General features: G+C 41.4%; 1 protein-coding gene across 1 annotated transcript; it reads right to left on the reverse strand.

Annotated features, from left to right (window-relative positions):
• Nucleotides 1–17,290: 17,290 nt before the first annotated feature.
• On the reverse strand, nt 17,291–21,892 carry LOC132599726 (uncharacterized). Its single transcript, XM_060312974.1, has 2 exons — nt 21,283–21,892; nt 17,291–17,486 (listed from the first exon to the last, which is right to left on the reverse strand). The coding sequence occupies exons 1-2, from the start codon at nt 21,845–21,847 to the stop codon at nt 17,452–17,454; spliced, it is 600 nt and encodes a 199-aa protein (XP_060168957.1). The 5' UTR covers nt 21,848–21,892; the 3' UTR covers nt 17,291–17,451.
• Nucleotides 21,893–22,158: the final 266 nt, after the last annotated feature.

The raw sequence follows: 22,158 nt of genomic DNA on the forward strand, positions 1-22,158 counted from the left end.
TTGGGATCCACTGTTGTTTAAGATTATGATTTGAATGTATGATAAGCGGTGCTCGGCAGGTAAGGCCCGAGAGCCCATCATGGCCCTCCGGTCTAGGTCATGAAAAACATGGTATCAGCACAATTGCGTCCTAGGGCCCGTGTAGGTCATGAAAAACATGGTATCAGCGCAATTGCATCCTAGGGTTGTCTACAAGCAGTGTCTAGCATAGTCTTATGTATGGTGTGTTGTGCCCCACACTCATAAACAGGAGGCTGCAGGGCATTTAGGAAGATGGTCCATTTTTCTTATCTTGGAAAATGCATTAGATCTGTACAATTAGGATTTATTTTCTAATATAGTATTTTTATTTTAGCGAGGCTTGCGACGAGGAGAGCTTCAGCTGGCCAGAGAGGCAAGGGTGCGACAGATGAAGGCACCAGTCGGGTGCCACCAGTAGATGCGAGCCACGGTGTAACACCTCGTAAACTTGAACTAGGTGTGAATGTGTAAAAATCTAGTGTTAAAATGATATTTTATCTATATGAATCCATTCTTGATGAATTCGGGTGGAAGGTAGCTATTTTGGAGTCAAACCAACAATTGATGTCCTTAAGGGCTCTTAAATTCACCTAAGTTTTGGTCAGTTTGTCTTCTGGGCGATTTTCTTGAAAACATGTTGCTAATTTAGAAAAACTTCCTTGATGAAAGTTGTAGATCTTTGAAATATTTTTCCAATGGTAGGTCTCCCAGCCCAAGAAACGTTATGTACAAAAAGTTATACCCGTTTTACTGAAGCCTATCTTTGCTGGAAATTTGTCCTGTGTTACGGTGAGACGTTACGGACCGTAACACATGTCGCAAGCCGTAACACGGATCCGTAACGCCTCAAAAATCATCAGAACTCTCTGTAAATTCCCACTAAAGGACGGTCCAAAGGATGGTCCGTAACACGAAGGACGGTTCGTCCTTCAGGGTCATCCTTTGGCCCGTTTTCACCAGAAAAATATAATTAAGACACTTGTTTTGTTTACTCCTCCACTTTCTGAACAACCCTAAGGACGAAAATCAATCCTCCATGTCTCCAAATCAAAGGTAAGAAAATCCCTAACATTACTAATCCATTCTAACATCAAACCCATGATTCTTGTGACCAAAACCTAGGGTTTGCAACATAATTCTTCCCAAAGTGATTCAAGCTAGGGTTTGGGTGTTCTTCATTAGAAAAGTGAATTGTTAAGCTTTGTTTAATATATTAAGGTATGTCTCTCTTTTGAAAACTTATTTTGAATGGAAATCACTTTTTGAAACTATTGTTGGAAGTATAAATTTCATTCAAGGTTCTTTAATGGATAAAACTAAAAGTAAAATTTTCATGTTTCTTGAACTCTAATTCCTGTCTAAATGGTGGTTAATGTGTGTGAGGGGACAAACCCACATTAAACCTAGATTCTAATAAACCCTATATATGTATGTGATATTATGAACGTTTTCCTCTGTAAGAGATGCTTAATAATGATGGTTAGGGTTGGTCATGATATTCTCATTGATGAATTAGGACATGGAATCTTTCGTAAAGAAGTTATACGTTTTAAAAAAATTCTATGAAATGATTTATCTTTACGATATGGCATAATGAACCTTAATGGTAAATGGTGATGTGACTACCTTGAGATGAATTGTAATTCGGCTTTTATGCCATGAACTTTGTTAATGTGATTTTGCCTAGCCACTCGGGAGGATAAGTGGTCATCGAGAATTTCATATTCCGGTGCGTTTATGCTTAGCTAGTCGGGAGGAAGGGTAGTCACTATAGATCCTAGTGTATTAATTGCCTTGCCATTCGGGGGGAAGAGTGGCCACTTTTGGGTTCGCTACCTAGGGTGTATTAACTGCCTTGCTATTCGGGAGGAAGAGTAGCCACCGTGAATTCATATTTCGGTGTATTGTGCAGTGTTGTTGATGCTAAGTTGGGCCTATATGGGTGACTGTGACATCCATCTTTATTATGGAACTGGTATTTGTGTCCGATTGATTTAAAGCATAATTGAAACTGGGATTTTGAAACGACATTATAAACGGTTTGACAAATCATATTAAGAAGCACAAAGTGGAATAACTATTTTATACTATCTTTTCAGATCTGATTTCTTTATGTATTTTTATATTTTATTTTCGTATTACCTATTGTCCCCGAGGCACTCACTGAGTACGAATTACTTAGGCATACCATTGTTGTTTTTGATGGTATGTTAGGTAACGGAGAAGAGCAGGTTCTTAACACTTCAGGTGCTTAGGAAGGACTTGCTATTGCTGCTGATTTGGTGAGCCCATACGTTCATTCGTGGGACACCCTATTTATTCATTGCGTCCCAATGAGTCAATCTATTATTCCTTTATCTTAGAAGCTCCATAGTATACGTTCTTGTGGGTAGTTGTTGAGCTATTGATTAACTCTCGGGCACGTTATTACGTTTGACTAAGTATTGGATGAATAAAGACTTCCGCTAATTTAATTCGTATATTCATGATTTGTTTTATTTATTTTATAAACTTTTGGAGGCGAATATTGAACCTGGCGGGTTCAACTGTTATTATTGCATTGTTTAGGTTCTTCGGTGGTTGTTCATGACGTCGGATGTCGGTCACATCTAGGGTGGGTTTTGGGGCGTGACACACGGTGAGTCCCAGAACGAGGCCCCATCTTAGTCTTCTCAGAGCCCTTCCGTCCCAGCTGATCCCAGAGGGGCTACAACTATAGTACCCCCAGTTCCTCTAAATGATGCACCAGGCCCGGAGATGCGAGATGTTTTTTGGTTATTGAATCAATTAGCGGTCGCTCAGGCCCAACGTCAGGGTATGGGTATTAGTTATTTTGATAGGGTTGTTAGTGCGAGGGTTCGAGACTTCATAAATTTGGACCCTCCAGTATTCTTTAGATCTAAACCGAATGAAGACTCGCAAAATTTCATAGATCAGATGCAGAGGATATTGAGGGTAATGCATACTTTTGACACTAAGTTGTAGAGTTGGCTTCTTACAGCTTACGCGATGTTACTATTCAGTGATATGAGACTTAGGAGTTGTCTAAAGGGGATAATGCACCGCCAGCAATATAGCAGGAATTCACTAAGGCCTTCCGTTGACACTACTTGCCAGCGGTGACCCGATGGGCTCGAGTTGATAGATTTCTGAATTTACGCCAGGGGAATATGAGTGTCCAGGAGTACAGTCTTCTCTTTAACTCACTAGCCAAGTATGCTCCCACGATTGTAGATTAGATAGAGGATCGGGTACACCGATTTTTTATTGCACTTGGGCCACATTTGATTAATGATTGCATGATTGCCTCACTTCAGGAGAGTAAGGATATCTCTCGTATTTAGGCATTTGCTCAGGGTTTAGAGAAACGAAAGCAGCCGCATCGAGCTAATCGAGAGCGTGATATGGGCAGGGCAAGAGAGCTAGACCTTCAGGGTCTTTGGTGAGTACCGGGGAGGTCATAGATAGTAGTTCCCTAGGTGTTCAGCCTATTCAGCGGCTACTTGTTACACCTCGAAAAAATCCTCCATTGTTGCCCAAGTAAATGGACCCGCGAGGGGTACGAGTATCCGATATTTTCATGAGTAAGAAATAACATTTGACGACCTTAAGTGAGATTCCGAAGGTAGTTGGAATAAGAGATAGGTTATGCCCCATGGTGACTAATTATTAGTTCTGAAAATGTGGGAAGTTGCAGATCTGCATTTTGGCCAGTTGCACGTAAAATGAAATATGGACCGTAAAGTGGTATACGGTCCGTAAACTTCCATGTCATATTTTGGCTTCCAAAACTTCAACTTTCTGCCAAATGATCAAATGGCTAAAAATGACCTGGAATACGGACCGTAAAGTGGTTTACGTAAACTGAGACCATAAATCACTATGTCTTCAGCCTGCCTTTCTGGATTTTTATATGCTTAAATACGGTCACGAAATACGGTCCGTAAATTGGAATACAGAACGTAAACCCAGTTTACGACCACTGTACTATTTATTGCGGATCAGATTTAAGTCATTAAATAAGGGATCCAAGTTTATTATTTCATTTCCACATTTCATCCCTTCTCTCTAAAAACTTCTCTCTACATTTATTTCCACAAGTTTTCAAGGGTTTTTAGTGACCAATAACATAAACCAAGTGAATAAAGTGTAAGAAAACCCATTAAAATCATTCAAGTCAAGAAAACTCATCAAAGGGAAAACTAGGGTTTTTGCTCAAGTGGAGTATTTTGACCAACGCTCGTTGCTACTGTTATATCCTGCATTTTGTACGTTCAGATAATTCGAGATAATTGCGAGAAGTTAAGGGCAAGACCATTTTCCAAAGTTATTCTAAAATACAAGTTATTATGAGTATTATTGGGATGGAAATATTGAGAAAGGTTAAGGGTAAAAATGGAAATTCACAAAAGAATTTATGGTAATATTGTGGAAAGGCTAGGGGTAAAATGGGAATTTCACAAAGTGTTCAAGAAAATTCTTGAAATGTCACTTTGGCCATGTGACATAAAAAATGGGCCCCACCCATAGCCATGTGTCCATGTTCTTACTTAAGGGACCAAAGTTTATACAACAAGACAAGTGGATGTATTTGTTATTTTAAGAAAATTCTAGAAAAGGGGAGAAGACCCATGTGTCCATAACTTTTATTTGAGGGACTTAAAAACAAATAAGGATAAATGATGGAAAAAGAAGGATAAATAAGACACATTTCTCATCTTCTTTCCTTAAGAAAAATCAAGAAACTTGGAGAAGCCCTAAGTTGAAGGCCATTCGGCCATGTGCACCCCAACAAGAACCTTGAGAAAAATTTGTTCAAAAATTATTTTCCTACTAATTGGAAGGTCCCTAGCAAAGTGGAGTACCTATTGGAGCAAGAAAAACATCTATTCTTGCAAGTTCATAACCATGGTCAAGTGAAGAAGTTGAAGGAAAAAGGTAAGAATTAATTTCCTTTTATATGTTATGAATGATCGTATGCGGTTGGATTGAATATAATTGTTGGTATTATTGTTGATAATGTGGCCGAGTTCCATTCTCAGATTTGTTGTTGTGAAATTGACCGAGTTAGATTCTCGGGGATGGTGTATTTACAGGGGAAATGCTGCCAAAATTTCGGTAGAATATAAATGAATTCATTTGAAAGAATAAGACTAGTATATGCCGATGAATCTAATGATTATGTCAACTTTCTTGAATGTAGACTAACAAGTTTGGATAAATAAGCGTAGCTAATAAGGCGTGGCACAGGTATGTAAGGCTTACCCTTTCTTTCTTTTGGCATGTCCTAGAGCTAAGTAAGGTATGACATGACACGCACCTCAGGGTAATTCTACTCCTTGATTCCGAGTTTGGTTATGAGGCCTATTCTCTTTTGTCATGAGTATGTTTCATATGGTTGAGTCTATTGTATGATCACTAAATGATTAAGTTACTTCATATGGTTTGATATGTATCCGTGATTTCGGGACTCTGTTCGATATGTTCCCGAGGTTGCCGATGATTCTGATTCACTTCTGATATAAGTATGTCTGATATGATCAAGCTTATTATATGATCGAATAATGAGATGAGAATAAATAGTTTGTTCTGAAAGAGTTCTGTAAGTTTTTAATGTCACCAACGTTTGTAAAAGATATTGGATTTTGCTTGAAATGTTCGTAAAAGCTCTATGGTAAAAATGACCGTAACTTTCACATACTAACTCCGATTAACTTCAAATATGTTTATGATCCTTCAAAGGTCGGTATGTGTATGTATATATCGAGTCTTGATATATGTGTATGTGGTTTCACACTACGCTGTTCGTACAAGTCTCTGTATGTCTGTTCACTGAGTCCCGTGCCAGGATATGTTGTCGTGCGTATTCCATTGCATTGTTCACCGAGACCCACTAGTAGAGGGCCGGGACACGTTATATGATGATAGCGCCAGATCCGGACCGGATCCCCTCTACCGAGTCCTCGGGACATGTTATCCACCGAGTCCCTCACTGGCGGGCCGGGACACGTTACATGCACACATGATATTTGATATGACATGCATGATTTTATCTACAGAGTCCCTCGTTCGAGGGTCGGGACACGTTATGCATATGTGATATACGATGTTGGCATACATGATTCTATCCACCGAGTCCCTCGCTCGAGGGCCGGGACACGTTATTTGCACATGTGATGTATTATATGGATCGGGCCGTACGTTCCGCGGCATTATTATATTACGTATGACATTGGCATCTATGTTTTGTGTCTGGAAAAACAAGCATCTTGATATTCTGGTGTTCTGGTATTTTGGATCTGTACTTCTTCGGATACATGATTCGCGTTTGTAAAATAAGTATTTGGAATTCTGATAATGTGCTCACCCTTGTACTGCTTGTTTCGATTATGGGTCTGTTTTCTGTATTTCATGCTTTACATACTCAGTACATATTCCGTATTGACCCCCTTTCTTCGGGGGCTGCGTTTCATGCCGCGCAGGTACACCCAGATGAGTTGAAGCTATAATAGAAGATGTCCCAGTGGAGATGGCAAGTTCCATTTGTTCCTGGAGTGTTGCCGAGTCAGAGTTTGTATGATATGCTTTCTAGACTGATGTTAGAGACTTTGCAGACAGCGTCGTGGGTATTGGTTGTCAGTCTGTAAGCGGCTCCATCAGCCGATATGTCGATCTGTGTTATGTAATAAATTTTGTATAATTACATATTTTGTTAAGTTTTGAGAACGATAAAAGAAAGATTTCGGAAGCTTAATATGTATTTTACTTTTATTTGATTTTCAGAGTCCGAAGAAATTATGTGCGTAATAAGAATCTATGGGTTCGCTCGGCTCCGGATTTGGGGTCGGGTGCCCATCACACCCTAGGGCATTAGGGTGTGACAAAGTGGTATCAGAGCAGGTCTGTCCTAGGGGTTGTCTGCAAAGTCGTGTCTGGTAGAGTCCTGTTTATGGTGTGAAGTGCGCCACATTTATAAACAGGAGGCTACGGGGCATCTAGGGATTGTTGACCTTCTTTCTGTCATAGATCGTGCGATAGAGCCAAGTCATAGGAAAAATGAAACTCTTTCTGTGAGCCTTACATACGACGGAAAAAGGTAAGTGACGATATGGAAAGGTCACAAGGGTAAGTCTGGATATATTTGTTCTGTTACCTGAGACAGAAAGTTCTAGATGGCTAGAATGTGATATATAGTAGAATGCTCTGTAAGGTATTGTTGGTATTTGCTGCGTACAGATTTCGAATGATAAGAATTTGTAAAGGTGACTATTGAAGATCAAAAGGGGTAAAATGGTAATTGTAAAAGAAAAGACGTGTTAAGAACATGCCTCGGAATCTGTAAAACTTTGACTTGCTCCAGATTATGTAATAAAAGTCATACGAGGAAGCGGACGCGATTATATCAGCATTAAGGCACCGAATCCCACCAAAGTTTCGAGGTTAAGCGTGCCGAGGTGGGAGGATGGGTGACCCCCCTGGGAAGTGTGCAGGAAATTCTATATATTCCGACATAAGAGACGAATGGAAAGCTAGAATAGCCTGAGTGAAATTAGAATATACGGGATGGTTGGAGACCATAAAAGGCCACATAGCACGCGATAGGTTAGACTAGAGAAGAGACAGAAAGTACGTCACGGCTCTGGAATTTGGATAGGCTTGAATAGTGTTTGGAAGTATTTTGTGGGTTAGTTGATAATAAGTATATATATATATATATATATATATATATATATATATATATATATATATATATGGATATGTATCTCATCTGTGATTGTATCAGTGGACACGTGTGTTCCAACGACCGGCGCTACGGTAAAGAAGGCCTCAATCGAGTAAAGGATACCGAAACCTGAGTGGTAGTAAGAAAATAAATGGTGCAAGTGTTATAAGATAAGCCGCTATTTTCACTACAGGTTAAGGATAGAAAAGTCTTAATAGTATGATATTTGAAAAAGAAGTGAGTGAGTAAATGGGAAATAAGGAGATCAAAATGTCGGAAAAAGGTGAAAGGCAAGAAAACCTCGGTGGATGGAACCCCTGAGAGAAAATTACCAGAAAGGTACGAGACTATTTGGATAAAGATTCAAAGGCAGACATGGGAAGAGGATAGAGTACGGTAATATGGAACAAGAGAGGAGTGTGTGAGATTCGAGAACTAATTTCAATAAGTAGGGATGAAAGGATATGGAAATGTGAACAAAACGATGATATAGGCAAGAAGTAAAAGGAAAACTTAAGATGAGAAATTTCAATATGTTATGCATAGAGTTGGAAAGGAAGATAAGGAGGAAGGTATGAACGAAGACTTCACAAAAGGGCTGTTGGCATATAGGGAGCCCCTTAAAGGGGGGGGGGGGGGGGAGATCATGTTATGTTAGGCTTAAGAGGAATCACGACATTTCCAAGCGCCAAGAAAGGAAATCTATTAGCTCGAGGCCGGAGCTTAAATATGTCGACATATCAAGAGAATGTATGAAAGGAGTAGAAACGAATTGACAATGAGTATACCGTGAGGCCGACATGAGGGGAAAGAATAGAAGACGCCTTAAGAAAATGCTTTATGCCGACATGAACTATGATACGGTTGGACCATAATTTGAATTTCTCTTATCGGGCAAATTTGCGCCGTACCCAAGTACACAGCGACGTGCTGTAAGAGTAATAAGATAGCAAGAAAATGGCTACAAGCTGAATGCAGAAAGGAGAAGGGAGAAAATGATAAGATTCAAAAGATGTTTCGGACGGAAACGACTACTATAACGGAAGTATCAAGAATTGGTAGCCTGAAATTTTGATAGAAGGAAATAACGCAGTGCCTATGGGTAAAATAAATCTTCGGATACTAGGAATGGTTTATGTACCATTAATTATACGGAACATGAGAATATATGTTATGAATTTGTATGAATTATCGATGTGAAGCGATGCTCGATCACATTTGTAAGGAATTCCCACCGGAGGGCCAGCAAGAAATAGCAAAGGACGAACTGAGCGCCAATATAAAGGAATCAAAGACAAGTATACTTGTGTCGGAAAATGTGAGGGAAGGAAATAAAGAAAAAGTTGCAGTAAGAATTCAAAAATGTTGCGAACTAAGGAGTTAGGCGAATTCAAATCATAAGCTACCATAAGGATTACTGGACTGCGAAGGGATAATAAACAAGGAAACATTGGTATATACGTTTTTGGATGAATATTTAGAATGAAAAATTAAGAGGAGATAGAAACAAAGGTATAAAGAAACAGGGAGCAATGAAAGGAGAACACCAAAGGCAGACAAATATTTATGGTACGTTAAGCGAGACTACAACATTGTATATAAAATAAGAGTAAGGAACAACCTGTGGCCATATTGGGTCGTCAAGTTAAGATTGCGGACCAAAATACATGGCTTCTGTTAAGAAGTGGTGACGAAACAAAAAACAAAAAAGATGATCTGGGAAGGACAAGGATAATAAGTTGGCATAGTGGATTAGAAAATCCATGACACGGAATGAGGATCCATGTAAAAGACCGAAAAGTCGATCATACAGGAAAATAGGATAAAAGATAAGGAACGGGCATGAAGGAAAGGGCAATTATGAAACGGACCCTCCCGAAATATTATGATACCCCATGAGGTCAGTTGAACATTCGAGGACAAATGTTATAAAAGGGGGGAAGGATGTTATATCCTGCATTTTGTACGTTCGGATAATTCGAGATAATTGCGAGAAGTTAAGGGCAAGACCATTTTCCAAAGTTATTCTAAAATACATGTTATTATGAGTATTATTGGGATGGAAATATTGAGAAAGGTTAAGGGTAAAAATGGAAATTCGCAAAAGAATTTATGGTAATATTGTGGAAAGGCTAGGGGTAAAATGGGAATTTCACAAAGTGTTCAAGAAAATTCTTGAAATGTCACTTTGGCCATGTGACATAAAAAGTGGGCCCCACCCATAGCCATGTGTCCATGTTCTTACTTAAGAAAATTCTAGAAAAGGGGAGAAGACCCATGTGTCCATAACTTTTATTTGAGGGACTTAAAAACAAATAAGGATAAATGATGGAAAAAGAAGGATAAATAAGACATATTTCTCATCTTCTTTCCTTAAGAAAAATCAAGAAAATTGGAGAAGCCCTAAGTTGAAGGCCATTCGGCCATGTGCACCCCAACAAGAACCTTGAGAAAAATTTGTTCAAAAATTATTTTCCTACTAATTGGAAGGTCCCTAGCAAAGTGGAGTACCTATTGGAGCAAGAAAAACATCTATTCTTGCAAGTTCATAACCATGGTCAAGTGAAGAAGTTGAAGGAAAAAGGTAAGAATTAATTTCCTTTTATATGTTATGAATGATTTATGTATGTTGAAGTGTGTAGAAAAGGATTAAATTCATGAAATATGTGTGTATATGTGTTGGCCGAATGGAAGTGGTGTGGTGTAGAAAGAATGGATTAATTTTACTTAGTATTTATATTGTTGTTGTAATGTATAGAATTAGATGAAAATTCATGAAAATATGTATGTTGTTGTTGTGGCCGAATAAGGGGTTGTTTTGGTATGTTATGGTGAATTGATTTCATTTGATAGTCTAGTTGTTGTTGATGTGGATTCTACGATGAGAATGAAAGTTTGATGGCTTGAAATGAAGTTGTAATCGTTGTAGGATTGTTGAAGAGGTTAATGCAACACTAGCATGAATTCTTATAATTGTATGGACGGTATTGTAACATGTGAATCTTGATATAGTTTATGAATCTAGAATAAGGAAAATGTGTTGTTGTTGTCCTTGTTGAAGTTGGAAGATTTCAGACTATGTTGTAAGTTGGCTAGGCCGTTTAAAATATTGTGTGAGTTGCTTGAAGCGTTCGTGAGTATCGTTCGAATGGTTTTGGATTAATACTTGAATATGTGAGCAACCATATTGGCTTGATCGTATGCGGTTGGATTGAATATAATTGTTGGTATTATTGTTGATAATGTGGCCGAGTTCCATTCTCAGATTTGTTGTTGTGAAATTGACCGAGTTAGATTCTCGGGGATGGTGTATTTACAGGGGAAATGCTGCCGAAATTTCGGCAGAATATAAATGAATTCATTTGAAAGAATAAGACTAGTATATGCCGATGAATCTAATGATTATGTCAACTTTCTTGAATGTAGACTAACAAGTTTGGATAAATAAGCGTAGCTAATAAGGCGTGGCACAGGTATGTAAGGCTTACCCTTTCTTTCTTTTGGCATGTCCTAGAGCTAAGTAAGGTATGACATGACACACACCTCGGGGTAATTCTACTCCTTGATTCCGAGTTTGGTTATGAGGCCTATTCTCTTTTGTCATGAATGTGTTTCGGATGGTTGAGTCTATGTATGATCACTAAATGATTAACTTACTTCATATGGTTTGATATGTATTCGTGATTCCGAGACTCTGTTCGATATGTTCCCGAGGTTGCCGATGATTCTGATTCACTTCTGATATAAGTATGTCTGATATGATCAAGCTTATTATATGATCGAATAATGAGATTAGAATAAAGAGTTTGTTCTGAAAGACTTCTGTAAGTTTTTAATGTCACCAACGTTTGTAAAGGATATTGGATTTTGCTTGAAATGTTCGTAAAAGCTCTATGGTAAAAATGACCGTAACTTTCACATACTAACTCCGATTAACTTCAAATATGTTTATGATCCTTCAAAGGTCGGTATGTGTATGTATATATCGAGTCTTGATATATGTGTATGTGGTTTCGCACTACTCTGTTCGTCCAAGTCTCTGTATGTCTGTTCACTGAGTCCCGGGCCAGGATATGTTGTCGTGCGTATTCCATTGCATTGTTCACCGAGACCCACCAGTAGAGGGCCGGGACACGTTATATGATGATGGCGCCAGATCCGGACCGGATCCCCTCTACCGACTCCCTTACTGAAGGGCCGGGACATGTTATCCACCGAGTCCCTCACTGGCGGGCCGGGACACGTTACATGCATACATGATATTTGATGTGACATGCATGATTTTATCTACCGGGTCCCTCGTTCGAGGGCCGGGACATGTTATGCATATGTGATATACGATGTTGACATACATGATTCTATCCACCGAGTCCCTCACTCGAGGGCCGGGACACGTTATTTGCACATGTGATGTATTATATGGATCGGGTCGTACGTTCCGCGGCATTATTATATTACGTATGACATTGGCATCTATGTTTTATGTCTGGAAAAACAAGCATCTTGATATTCTGGTGTTCTGGTATTTTGGATCTGTACTTCTTCGGATACATGATTCGCGTTTGGAAAATATGTATTTGGAATTCTGGATAATGTGCTCACCCTTGTACTGCTTGTTTCGATTATGGATCTGTTTTCTGTATTTCATGCTTTACATACTCAGTACATATTCCGTACTGACCCCCTTTCTTCGGGGGCTGCGTTTCATGCCGCGCAGGTACACCCAGATGAGTTGATGCTATAATAGAAGATGTCCCAGTGGAGATGGCAAGCTCCATTTGTTCCTGGAGTGTTGCCGAGTCAGAGTTTGTATGATATGCTTTCTAGACTGATGTTAGAGACTTTGCAGACAGCGTCGTGGGTATTGGTTGTCAGTCTGTAAGCGGCTCCATCAGCTGATATGTCGATCTGTGTTATGTAATAAATTTTGTATAATTACAGATTTTGTTAAGTTTTGAGAACGATAAAAGAAAGATTTCGGAAGCTTAATATGTATTTTACTTTTATTTGATTTTCAGAGTCTGAAGAAATTATGTGCGTAATAAGAATCTAGGGGTTCGCTCGGCTCCGGATACGGGGTCGGGTGCCCATCACACCCTAGGGCATTAGGGTGTGACAGCTACAAAATCTAAGGTAAGATTTATGGTATTTATATGTTGTTTAAGGTATTTGAGAGTTAAAATGCTTGGACATTAGATGAGTGTAGGAAAATGGGTCATGAATGATGAATAGTGACGTTTTGAGAAATAGTTTGAGTTGAATTGCGATTCTTGTGGTTAATGTAAACGATTAATGGCCATTGTTATGGTATTGTGAATGTATTGTTGACGTTTGGGAGTTGAATTACGATATGGAGGAATGTTGCATAAATAAAGGAGATGCTGTCCGATTTTCTCTAGCTTTAGCCATGTGTGCTAGTTGTCGATTCTAATGATAGCATGATTTTAATGAAGGTAGACACATAAGCTTCGGAGGATAACAAACAAGTATAGAATAATTGATCGGAAAGGTAGGTAAGGCTAACCCTTCTTTCATAAGGCATGGTTCTTTGGCCAAATGTCTAAATCTTCTATAAGACTATGATTTCTTCAAATGACTTGATCTTCCGAGCTAGTAAGCTCACGATCCTCGATACACTATGATTGTACTAGATCCCTCGTATGACGAGTACGCCTAGAAAGATAGAAGTGGCGAATGACGATAATAGTGATAATGATAGTATTGATGATGAGAATAATATGATGCTAAAGGCGCCTACGGGCTATTGTATGTACATGTGCCTATGAAGGGCTATAATAAGACCCCGAGCTTATGATGCCGGGTAGAATATATGTATATGAATATGTATAGAGTATGTATATGAATATGAAACGCGCGCGCACTTCTGCAGAAGGTACGGATCACCCTGATGCCTTGGTAGGGCCAGGTATGTATGACCTTGAGCCTTGGTTGGCCAAGTATGTATGAAACACCGAACCCTCGTGGTCAGCATGCTATATTTGTATATATATATGCTATGTATATGACATCTATATGAGTACGAATATGTTATGTAAATGAGATGTAAACGATATGAATGTGAGTAAGGATATGTAAATGGTTACGGGTACGGGTATGGAGCTATGTACACAAATACGCATTAGAAATGAAAAGTTCCTATGTAAGGTAAGTAAGTGCCTGTGACGATGAGATTACTGCTTCCCATCTTGTGCTAATTCTCATGGTTGTTCATTTTGCTTCTATATCGATATTGATCATGCTTTACATACTCAGTACATTCTGCGTACTGACGTCCTTTTGTTTTTGGACGCTGCGTCATGCCCGCTGGTGCACAGGGATACAGACTTGATCCTTAGCTTCTTTATCAGAGATTACATAGCAGAGCTCCATTTCATTCGGAGCCGTAACTTTTAGGTACTTATTCTTTTGTGTACATAATTATGGGCATAGCGGGGTCCTGTCCCGCTCATATGATATGTTATACTCTTCTTAGAGGCTTGTAGACATGTGTATGTGATTAGATGTGTTTGGCCTTGTCGGCCTATATTTTGTATATTATTTTGTTGGCCTCGTCGGCCCATGTACATTGTTGTGGCATAGATGCCTATGATGATATAAGAAAGGTTGTTGTCTAATAGGACTAGTATGATGGATGACTAGAATGCATGATTTGATTTATGGCTCACCTAGATGTTATGTGAAAGTATGTCAAGGGGGTGCCCGGGTGGGACAGCACCGGGTGCTCGTCGCGGCCCCCTAGTCGAGTCGTGACAAAAGTGGTATCAAAGCTGTTCAGTCCTAGGGTGTGTCTACGAGCTGTGTCTAGTAGAGTCTTGGTTATGGGTGTGTTGCGCGCCACACTTATGAACAAGAAGCTGCGGACATTTTTGGAATGAATGACCTTCTTTCTTCACAAGAATCGTGCGATAGAGCTATGGTGTATGAAATTTTGTTCCTAAATTGTGTGTTGTGTATTTCAGAGATGCCTAAAAAGAGAAAAGCTAAAGCAGCCCATAAGGGCAAGACGGTGGCAGAAAAGCGGGCTGAAAGAGCACCGCCACCGGTAGTAGAGGAAAATGAGTCCCAGAGTGCGTCTCAATTCCAGCCCTCCCAGACAGTGCCTATTACTGAGGAGCGTGAGGGAGCCTCAACCCCAGCTCCAGCACCTCCAGCTCCTCCACCGGATGCCTCAGGCCAAGATGTGAAAGAGGCCATACACTTGCTTACTCAGTTGGTTGCTGCTCAGACTCAACGGCAAAGTACAGGGACAGGTGACAGGGCTGTTAGTGCAAGGGCCCGTGACTTCATTACTTTGAACCCTCCGGAATTCTTTGGATCAAAGCCGGAGGAGGACCCTCAGGATTTTATTGATGGTATGTTAAGGACGCTTCACTTGATACATGCTTCAGACACCGAGTTGGTGGAGTTAGCGTCGTATAGATTGAGAGATGTCTCGATCCAGTGGTATACGGTTTGGATGGCTTCACGGGGAGCCAATGCACCTCCTCCGGTATGGCAAGAGTTTGTTGATGCTTTTCTCCGACATTACATGCCTCCAGAAGTTCGGCGAGCTAGAGCCGATAAATTCTTAAACTTGAGGCAAGGTAGCATGAGTGCTATAGAGTATAGTCTCCGCTTTAACTCCTTGGCTAGGTATGCTTCAGCCATGGTAGCGGCTATGGGTGACCGGGTACACCGATTTGAGAAAGGCCTAGGGCCACATTTGATGGATAGATGTTTGACTGCATCCCTTCAGGACGGTATGGATATTGCACGCATTCAGGCCCACGCTTAGAACTTAGAAGAAAGTTTGCAACAGCAAAGAAGTGAACGTGAGCAAGATAGGGAACATAGCAAGAGGGCCAGATCTTCAGGTCCGATGAGTGAGTTTAGAGGTGGGCACAAGCGGCAGTTTCCCGGACATGCAGGCTATTCTATGACTAGTGCACCTCCACGGTTTCCAAGTCAGAGATTTGATAGATTTACTCGTTCAGGGCCAAGTCAGAGTTATTCAGGGTCTTAGTTTAGAGATGATTCGGGTCAGGCAAGGCCACCCTCACCATGATGTTCCCAGTGTGGGAAGTTGCATTGGGCAGATGCCGGATGGGTTCAGATGTTTGCTATTCATGTGGTCGACCAGGCCATATCATGCGTGACTGCCCCTCAGTACATGGTAGATGTAGGACCTAGCTTTCAGGGTCAGTAGGCGGATCTTCATCTTCTATGCGCCCTATGGGGCCAGACTCACAAGCGCCAGTCAGCCATGGTAGAGGCAGAGGGAGAGTTCCCAGTTCTAGTGGTCCCCAGCACCGTATTTGTGCTTTGGCTGGACGCCAAGATCTTTAGTCTTCTCCTGACGTGGTCACAGGTATATTGTCGGTATTCTCTCATGATGTATATGCTTTGATTGATTCGGGATCCACATTGTCCTATGTTACTCCATATATTGTGGGTTGATTTAAAGTCGAGCCGGAGTCGATCAAACCCTTTGAGGTGTCTACACCCGTGGGTGAATCGGTAATAGCTAACCGAGTATATAGAGATTGTGTAGTTGTGATATGTGACCGCCGTACTCTAGTTGACTTGCATGAACTAAAGATAGTAGATTTTGATATCATTATGGGCATGGACTGGTTGGCTTCTTGTTATGCCAATGTTGATTGTAGAATGAAAATAGTTCGTTTCCAATTTCCGGGAGAACCAGTTTTAGAATGGAAAGGGAATACGGCATCACCAAAAGGTAGGTTTACTTCCTATCTAAAGGCATGGAAAATGATCACGAAAGGGTGCATTTATCATTTAGTGCGAGTTCAAGATGTAGAAGTTGAGTCGACCACTCTTCAATCAGTCCCTGTAGTAAACGAATTTTCGGATGTGTTCCCGAAAGAGCTTCCAGGCCTTCCTCCCGAGCGGGAGATCGACTTTGCTATTGATATGTTGCCAAACACTAAGCCTATATCTATCCCTCCTTATAGAATGGCACCTGAAGAACTGAAGGAGTTGAAGGAGCAATTGAAAGGCTTGCTTGAGAAAGGCTTCATTAGGCCTAGTTCGTCCCCGTGGGGAGCGCCCGTATTGTTTGTCCGAAAGAATGATGGCTCTTTGAGAATGTGCATTGATTATCGGCAATTGAATAGAGTGACGATTAAGAACAAATATCCTCTTCCGAGGATTGATGACTTATTTGATCAGTTAAAAGGTGCCAAGTGGTTTTCAAAGATATATTTGAGGTCCGAGTATCACCAAGTGAGAATTAGGGAGAAAGTTATCCCTAAGACAGCCTTTAGGACAAGATATGGTCATTTTGTGTCACGACCCAAACCCCGTGGGTCGCGACTGGTACCCTAACTGGGCACCCATACGTACCTACCTGATCGAACTCGAACCATACAGAGTTTTTTTTTTTTTCAAAACAGAAGTACAGAAGTAGGCCGATACAATTACGGCACGCGCGTAACTTACATATATATATACATATACCTGAACATACAGACATTTACAGATAAGCCGATAAAGCTAACATATAGACGAAACCCGTAACCCACATATCCATCTACAGGCCTCTACAGACATACAGAATCATATGACGGGACAGGGCCCCGCCGTACCCAGAATATACATACATACGGAGTACACAGAAGACAGAAAATATATACCAAAAGATATGCTCCGAGTCAAAGGAGCTCTTCGAATGGCAGAGTCAGAACCTACACTGGCGGCGTGTCACCTGGCGCGTCTGTACCTGCGGGCATGTAGCGCAGCCCCCGAAGAACGGGGGTCAGTACGGAAAATGTACCGAGTATGTAAAGCAGAAACGTAACAGATATAAACATAGTCCGAACTAGAGTCACAGAAATATAACGGGCAGAATCATAAGTCAAACTAACGGACAGAGTTATGATCCAGACAGACATACAGAATCGTGTTACACACAAATGAACAGAATTATAATTCGGACAGACAGACGGAATCATAATACGGACAGACGAGCAGAATCTGAATCCATACGGACATACAGAAGCAGAAGCCATACGGACATACAGAAATAGTTGTAACACAGACGGACAAACAGTAGTATGACGGACAGAATTATGCATGCAGAGTAGCACAGAGTCATACAAAATCATACAAAGGCGTGTGCTTTATAAATACAGATGGCACACGCATATATTCATACAGATCCCGGCCCTGTCTGGGGGCGCGGTAACAGAACCCGGCCCTCTTAGTACGGGACGCGGTGGACAGACAGAATCAAATCGGATCATATGCCATCCTGGCCGCCATCCCCATACACAGCTCATACAGACATACAGATCCCGGCCCGTACGCCGAGGGACGCGGTGAACAATGCAGAGAAGTATGCACGATAACAGAACCTGGCCCGGGTCGCAGTGAAAGAATGCATTGAGGCAGACACGAATCGATAAATGAGAAACCACCTACCTACAGACTCAACATACAGACTCGATCAATCAGAAGGGTGCCAAACGGCGAGCCAAAATCAGAATGTCCAGATAGTATGCATAGTACGCGCCTATAACCTAGTTGGGAAGGCACGACAGATTATCAGAATGGGATGCTCAGATGTTCAGAAAGCATGTTATATAGATTACACAAAAATAGCCATAATATACACAAAATAATAATTCAGAAGTTTTTAGAGAAAATCGGACCCGAAACAGAAGTATTTAAAATCGTACCGGAAGTATCGGGCCTTATGGGCCCACCTCGGACCAACCCGAGGCTATATACGTAAATTATTGCTAATTGACCTTATGAGGTAACCCATACTCATTCGGAAGTGTTCCGACTCCGTTTGGGGAAGTTTTGTACAAAATCTCACTTTAAGGGCAATTTGTAAGAAAATAGGTCCAATTGAATTGAAGGAATTGGAGCGGTTTTCCGTCTCGAATTCCGGGGAACGGAGTCGGACCTAAGGCTCGCGGCCGAGCCTACCACATCCAGAACATGCCTAGGAACGTAGAGAAGTGCTTCACATACCTCGATGGCGCCTTATGCTCGCTCGGCGTCAATCCAAATTTCGCCCAAAATCTTTCTTCAAGTTCTTCACTTGGGGTTGAAGTTGTTTTCTTGCCAAAATCTTTATATCAACTTGTAGATAATCTTGTGCTTAGCAATAAAATCTCTCAAGAGAGGAACTTTTTAAACCCAAGAATTGGCTCCAAAAGATTTTTCTTTCTTTTCCTTTTCTTTCTCTCTTGAACCCGAAACCCTTTCTCTCTTTTCCTTTTGTTCTTTCTTGTTTTCTCTTGAAAGTTCTATAGATTAGGACTACTATATAATGTCACATGGCATTTAATTGATCCATGGGCTTGGATCAATAGTGTGGCCGGTTGGGCCCTTATAGTTGGGCCTTTGTTTTGTTTCATTTTATTGAGCCCACTTTGGCTAGATTTTTGCAATTCCTAAGGCAAGTTTCCAAATTTTCCCTTGGCCACCTTTTGCAATTCCACACCATTGAATTCATAACTCACACATTCATACCAAGTAGTGTCCAATAGTGGCCTTATTCATCACAAGTCATTTTACCTTGAATTCTTCCGAATGAACAAAAATGTCGGATGTAACATTCTCCCCCCCTTTAGAACATTCGTCCTCGAATGTTAAATTGACCTTATGGGGCGCCATACTACTCCGGGAGGGTTCTCTTTATAGTCGTCCTTTGCTGACTTGCCGACATGGCTTCTTTACCAACATTATGAGGTAATTTTTCACATCACAGATTCAGATGCCTTCATAATATATCTTCTCGTACCCCACGCAATCGTCGAACCATAAGCTATATTCTTGTAACTGACAAACGCTTTCCAGGCGTCATAGTCCGTATCATTTCTTGTTACACTCCGGAGATTTCTACCACATCAATATAATCCCACTTCATACCAGACACTTCTTACCAACAGATTCAGGACTGGAACCGGACGCGTAGAAGCATATCGGACGGATTCGTAATCGGAAGCAGACATGCCAAACTATGGCGGATAGATTCATAATCAAAAGAAGAGATACGGAAGTATGTCAGACAGATCTGAGATCAGAGTCAGATGTATAAAAAGGTATCGGACGAACTTCGAAATCGGAATCAGGCTTACAGAAATGTATCATACAGAGTCACACTTAGAATCAGACATGCGGAGATGTATCAGACAGATGCGTGACCAAAATTAGACGTACGGAGGCACACCAGACGGATTTATATCCAGAGTCAGACATACAGAGGTGTGTCAGACAGATTCGTAATCAGGTTTAATCGTACAGAGACATGTCAGACAGGAACGTATTCAGAATCAATCATACAAATCGTCTTGGGTGTCGCTTATCGACTTTTTCAAAGTTTCTGCTTACTCGCTCTACTTATCTCTCTCCTTCCCTACTATCCATACTCTCTTTCCTTTTACAACCATCGCCATACCAGACTAACTTATGATGTAATTGGGCTTTTTCTATCCCCTGACAACATTCGGGTCGTCGCTGACTGTTATCCAGATTCGCTAAGTTTTCCGAGTGGTATCGCACCTTTCCTTTTTGCCCATTTAACCCGCGTCGGTCTGTGTAGTATCTGTAAAGGCGCTAATTACTCCATACATTCTCTTTTCCTTTAAATTACCCCAAATTTTCATTTATATCAGTCATACCTGCACTTGTGCAAAACTTTGCATTACTTCCCAGGGGTCACCCATCCCAGAATTGCTCTGGCTTGAGCACGCTTAACTCCGAAACTTTCATGCATTTTGACGCGTTAGGGCTAATATAATTTCGTCGATTGCCCCTCACGACCTTTGTCACGTAATTTTAGAGCAAATCGGGGTCTTCGCAAATTTTCGGAAAATTTTTGTAGCGGGTCCCACCCCCGGCTAAGTCGTACCACTACCATGTCGCCTTTCTGAATCTTAAACATTCACTTTCATACACATATACATATGATTACAGATAACCCACGGATTTAAGTCTTCGTCACACGAATTCCGCCTCCAAATAATCGGTGGAATCTGATAAAATGTCACCGCAAGGTGTTCTTCGGCCACCGACAGAAGGAACTAAAGTCTGACAAGTATCGCGGGACCTTTTTGTACTTAATCTACATGTTAACCTCCATATTCCTGGAAAAATTTGGGCAGAGTTTCCTCTGCATTTCTTACTATCCAAAACCTGTACACCAGAAATACCAATCATGCCTCACAGGGCCAACTCATATACACATACATACATATCATATCATATCGTATCGCAGCCACACGGGGCTGATAACTTCAAATGAGAATTATAATGTCGTCGACACTTACCACACGCGCCCAACTCAAACAGCATCGAAGGCACCTTCCTGTTTACTTTCATCCAGGATTTCTAGACTCACACTGACGGTGGGGACATCTCCGTCGCCCTTGCCTTGGGGTCACTAGGTCTCTAATTCCTTTAAATTTCCGTCGTCTTCATAGAACAACGTCTTACAAATATCATACACACATAGGAAGTTCTAAAAACTCATACACTTATAAATAATCAATATCGAGTCTGACCTGGGGAGCTGCCGTGAGAGGTATGCCCACTATCATCCACGCCTGTCTGCTCCCTACCTACCCGGTTTCCATTATCACCCGCATCTGAATCGGAGGGGTATGGACGATCAAACAAATCCTGGCCCACTGGTGACCCAGGCCAAGAACAGGAGAAATCCATAGCACTCTCCGAGGTGGCCGGGCTATCAAGGTTCTCCCTAATAATAAGAGCTGGTGCATACTTGAAAATCTCCTCCTGCGTCATCCCAGAAGAATGCTCCGACGGGCCTGCCTCATGACTATCCTCCTCCTCGGAGGTAAGAAGCTCCGGAGGGGTCATCGCCAAATCCTCCGAGATATCTGTATCGTAGCCATCCTCCACGGGATCCTCTGCTCCAGGGTTCGGGGTCTCTGGAGGAGTCGTAGATGGGTCCTCCGACGGATCCGTATCGTAGCTATCCTCCGGGGAATCCTCCGAAGGATCCGTCTCGATCGAGTAACTGGGGCCCTGCCTACTCGGCCCTGGTGACAACCTGGGGGCCTTCTTGGCACCCCCATCCTCATCGTCGGAAGCCGTCCTCTTCATTCGTCACCAACCTACAACTACCTGCAAGGAGAGGGTCAGAAACATTTTCCCGAATACCGACACTTCTGCTCCTTTGGAGCCCCGCTGTAGATACCGCAATTCATAAGGGAGAATCATCCTAATCATACAGCTTTAACGCACGATCTAAGAATTCAAAGAAGGGTAACATCCTAAATGCCCTGTAGCTTCCTGTTTATAGATGTGGTGCACAACACAAAGATAACCAAGACTCTACTAGACACGGCCTGTAGACATACCGAGGACTAACCGCTCTGATACCACTTTTGTCACGACCCAAACCCCGTGGGCCG

Source organism: Lycium barbarum, chromosome 6, assembly GCF_019175385.1.
Source record: "Lycium barbarum isolate Lr01 chromosome 6, ASM1917538v2, whole genome shotgun sequence".
Lineage (NCBI taxonomy): Eukaryota > Viridiplantae > Streptophyta > Magnoliopsida > Solanales > Solanaceae > Lycium > Lycium barbarum.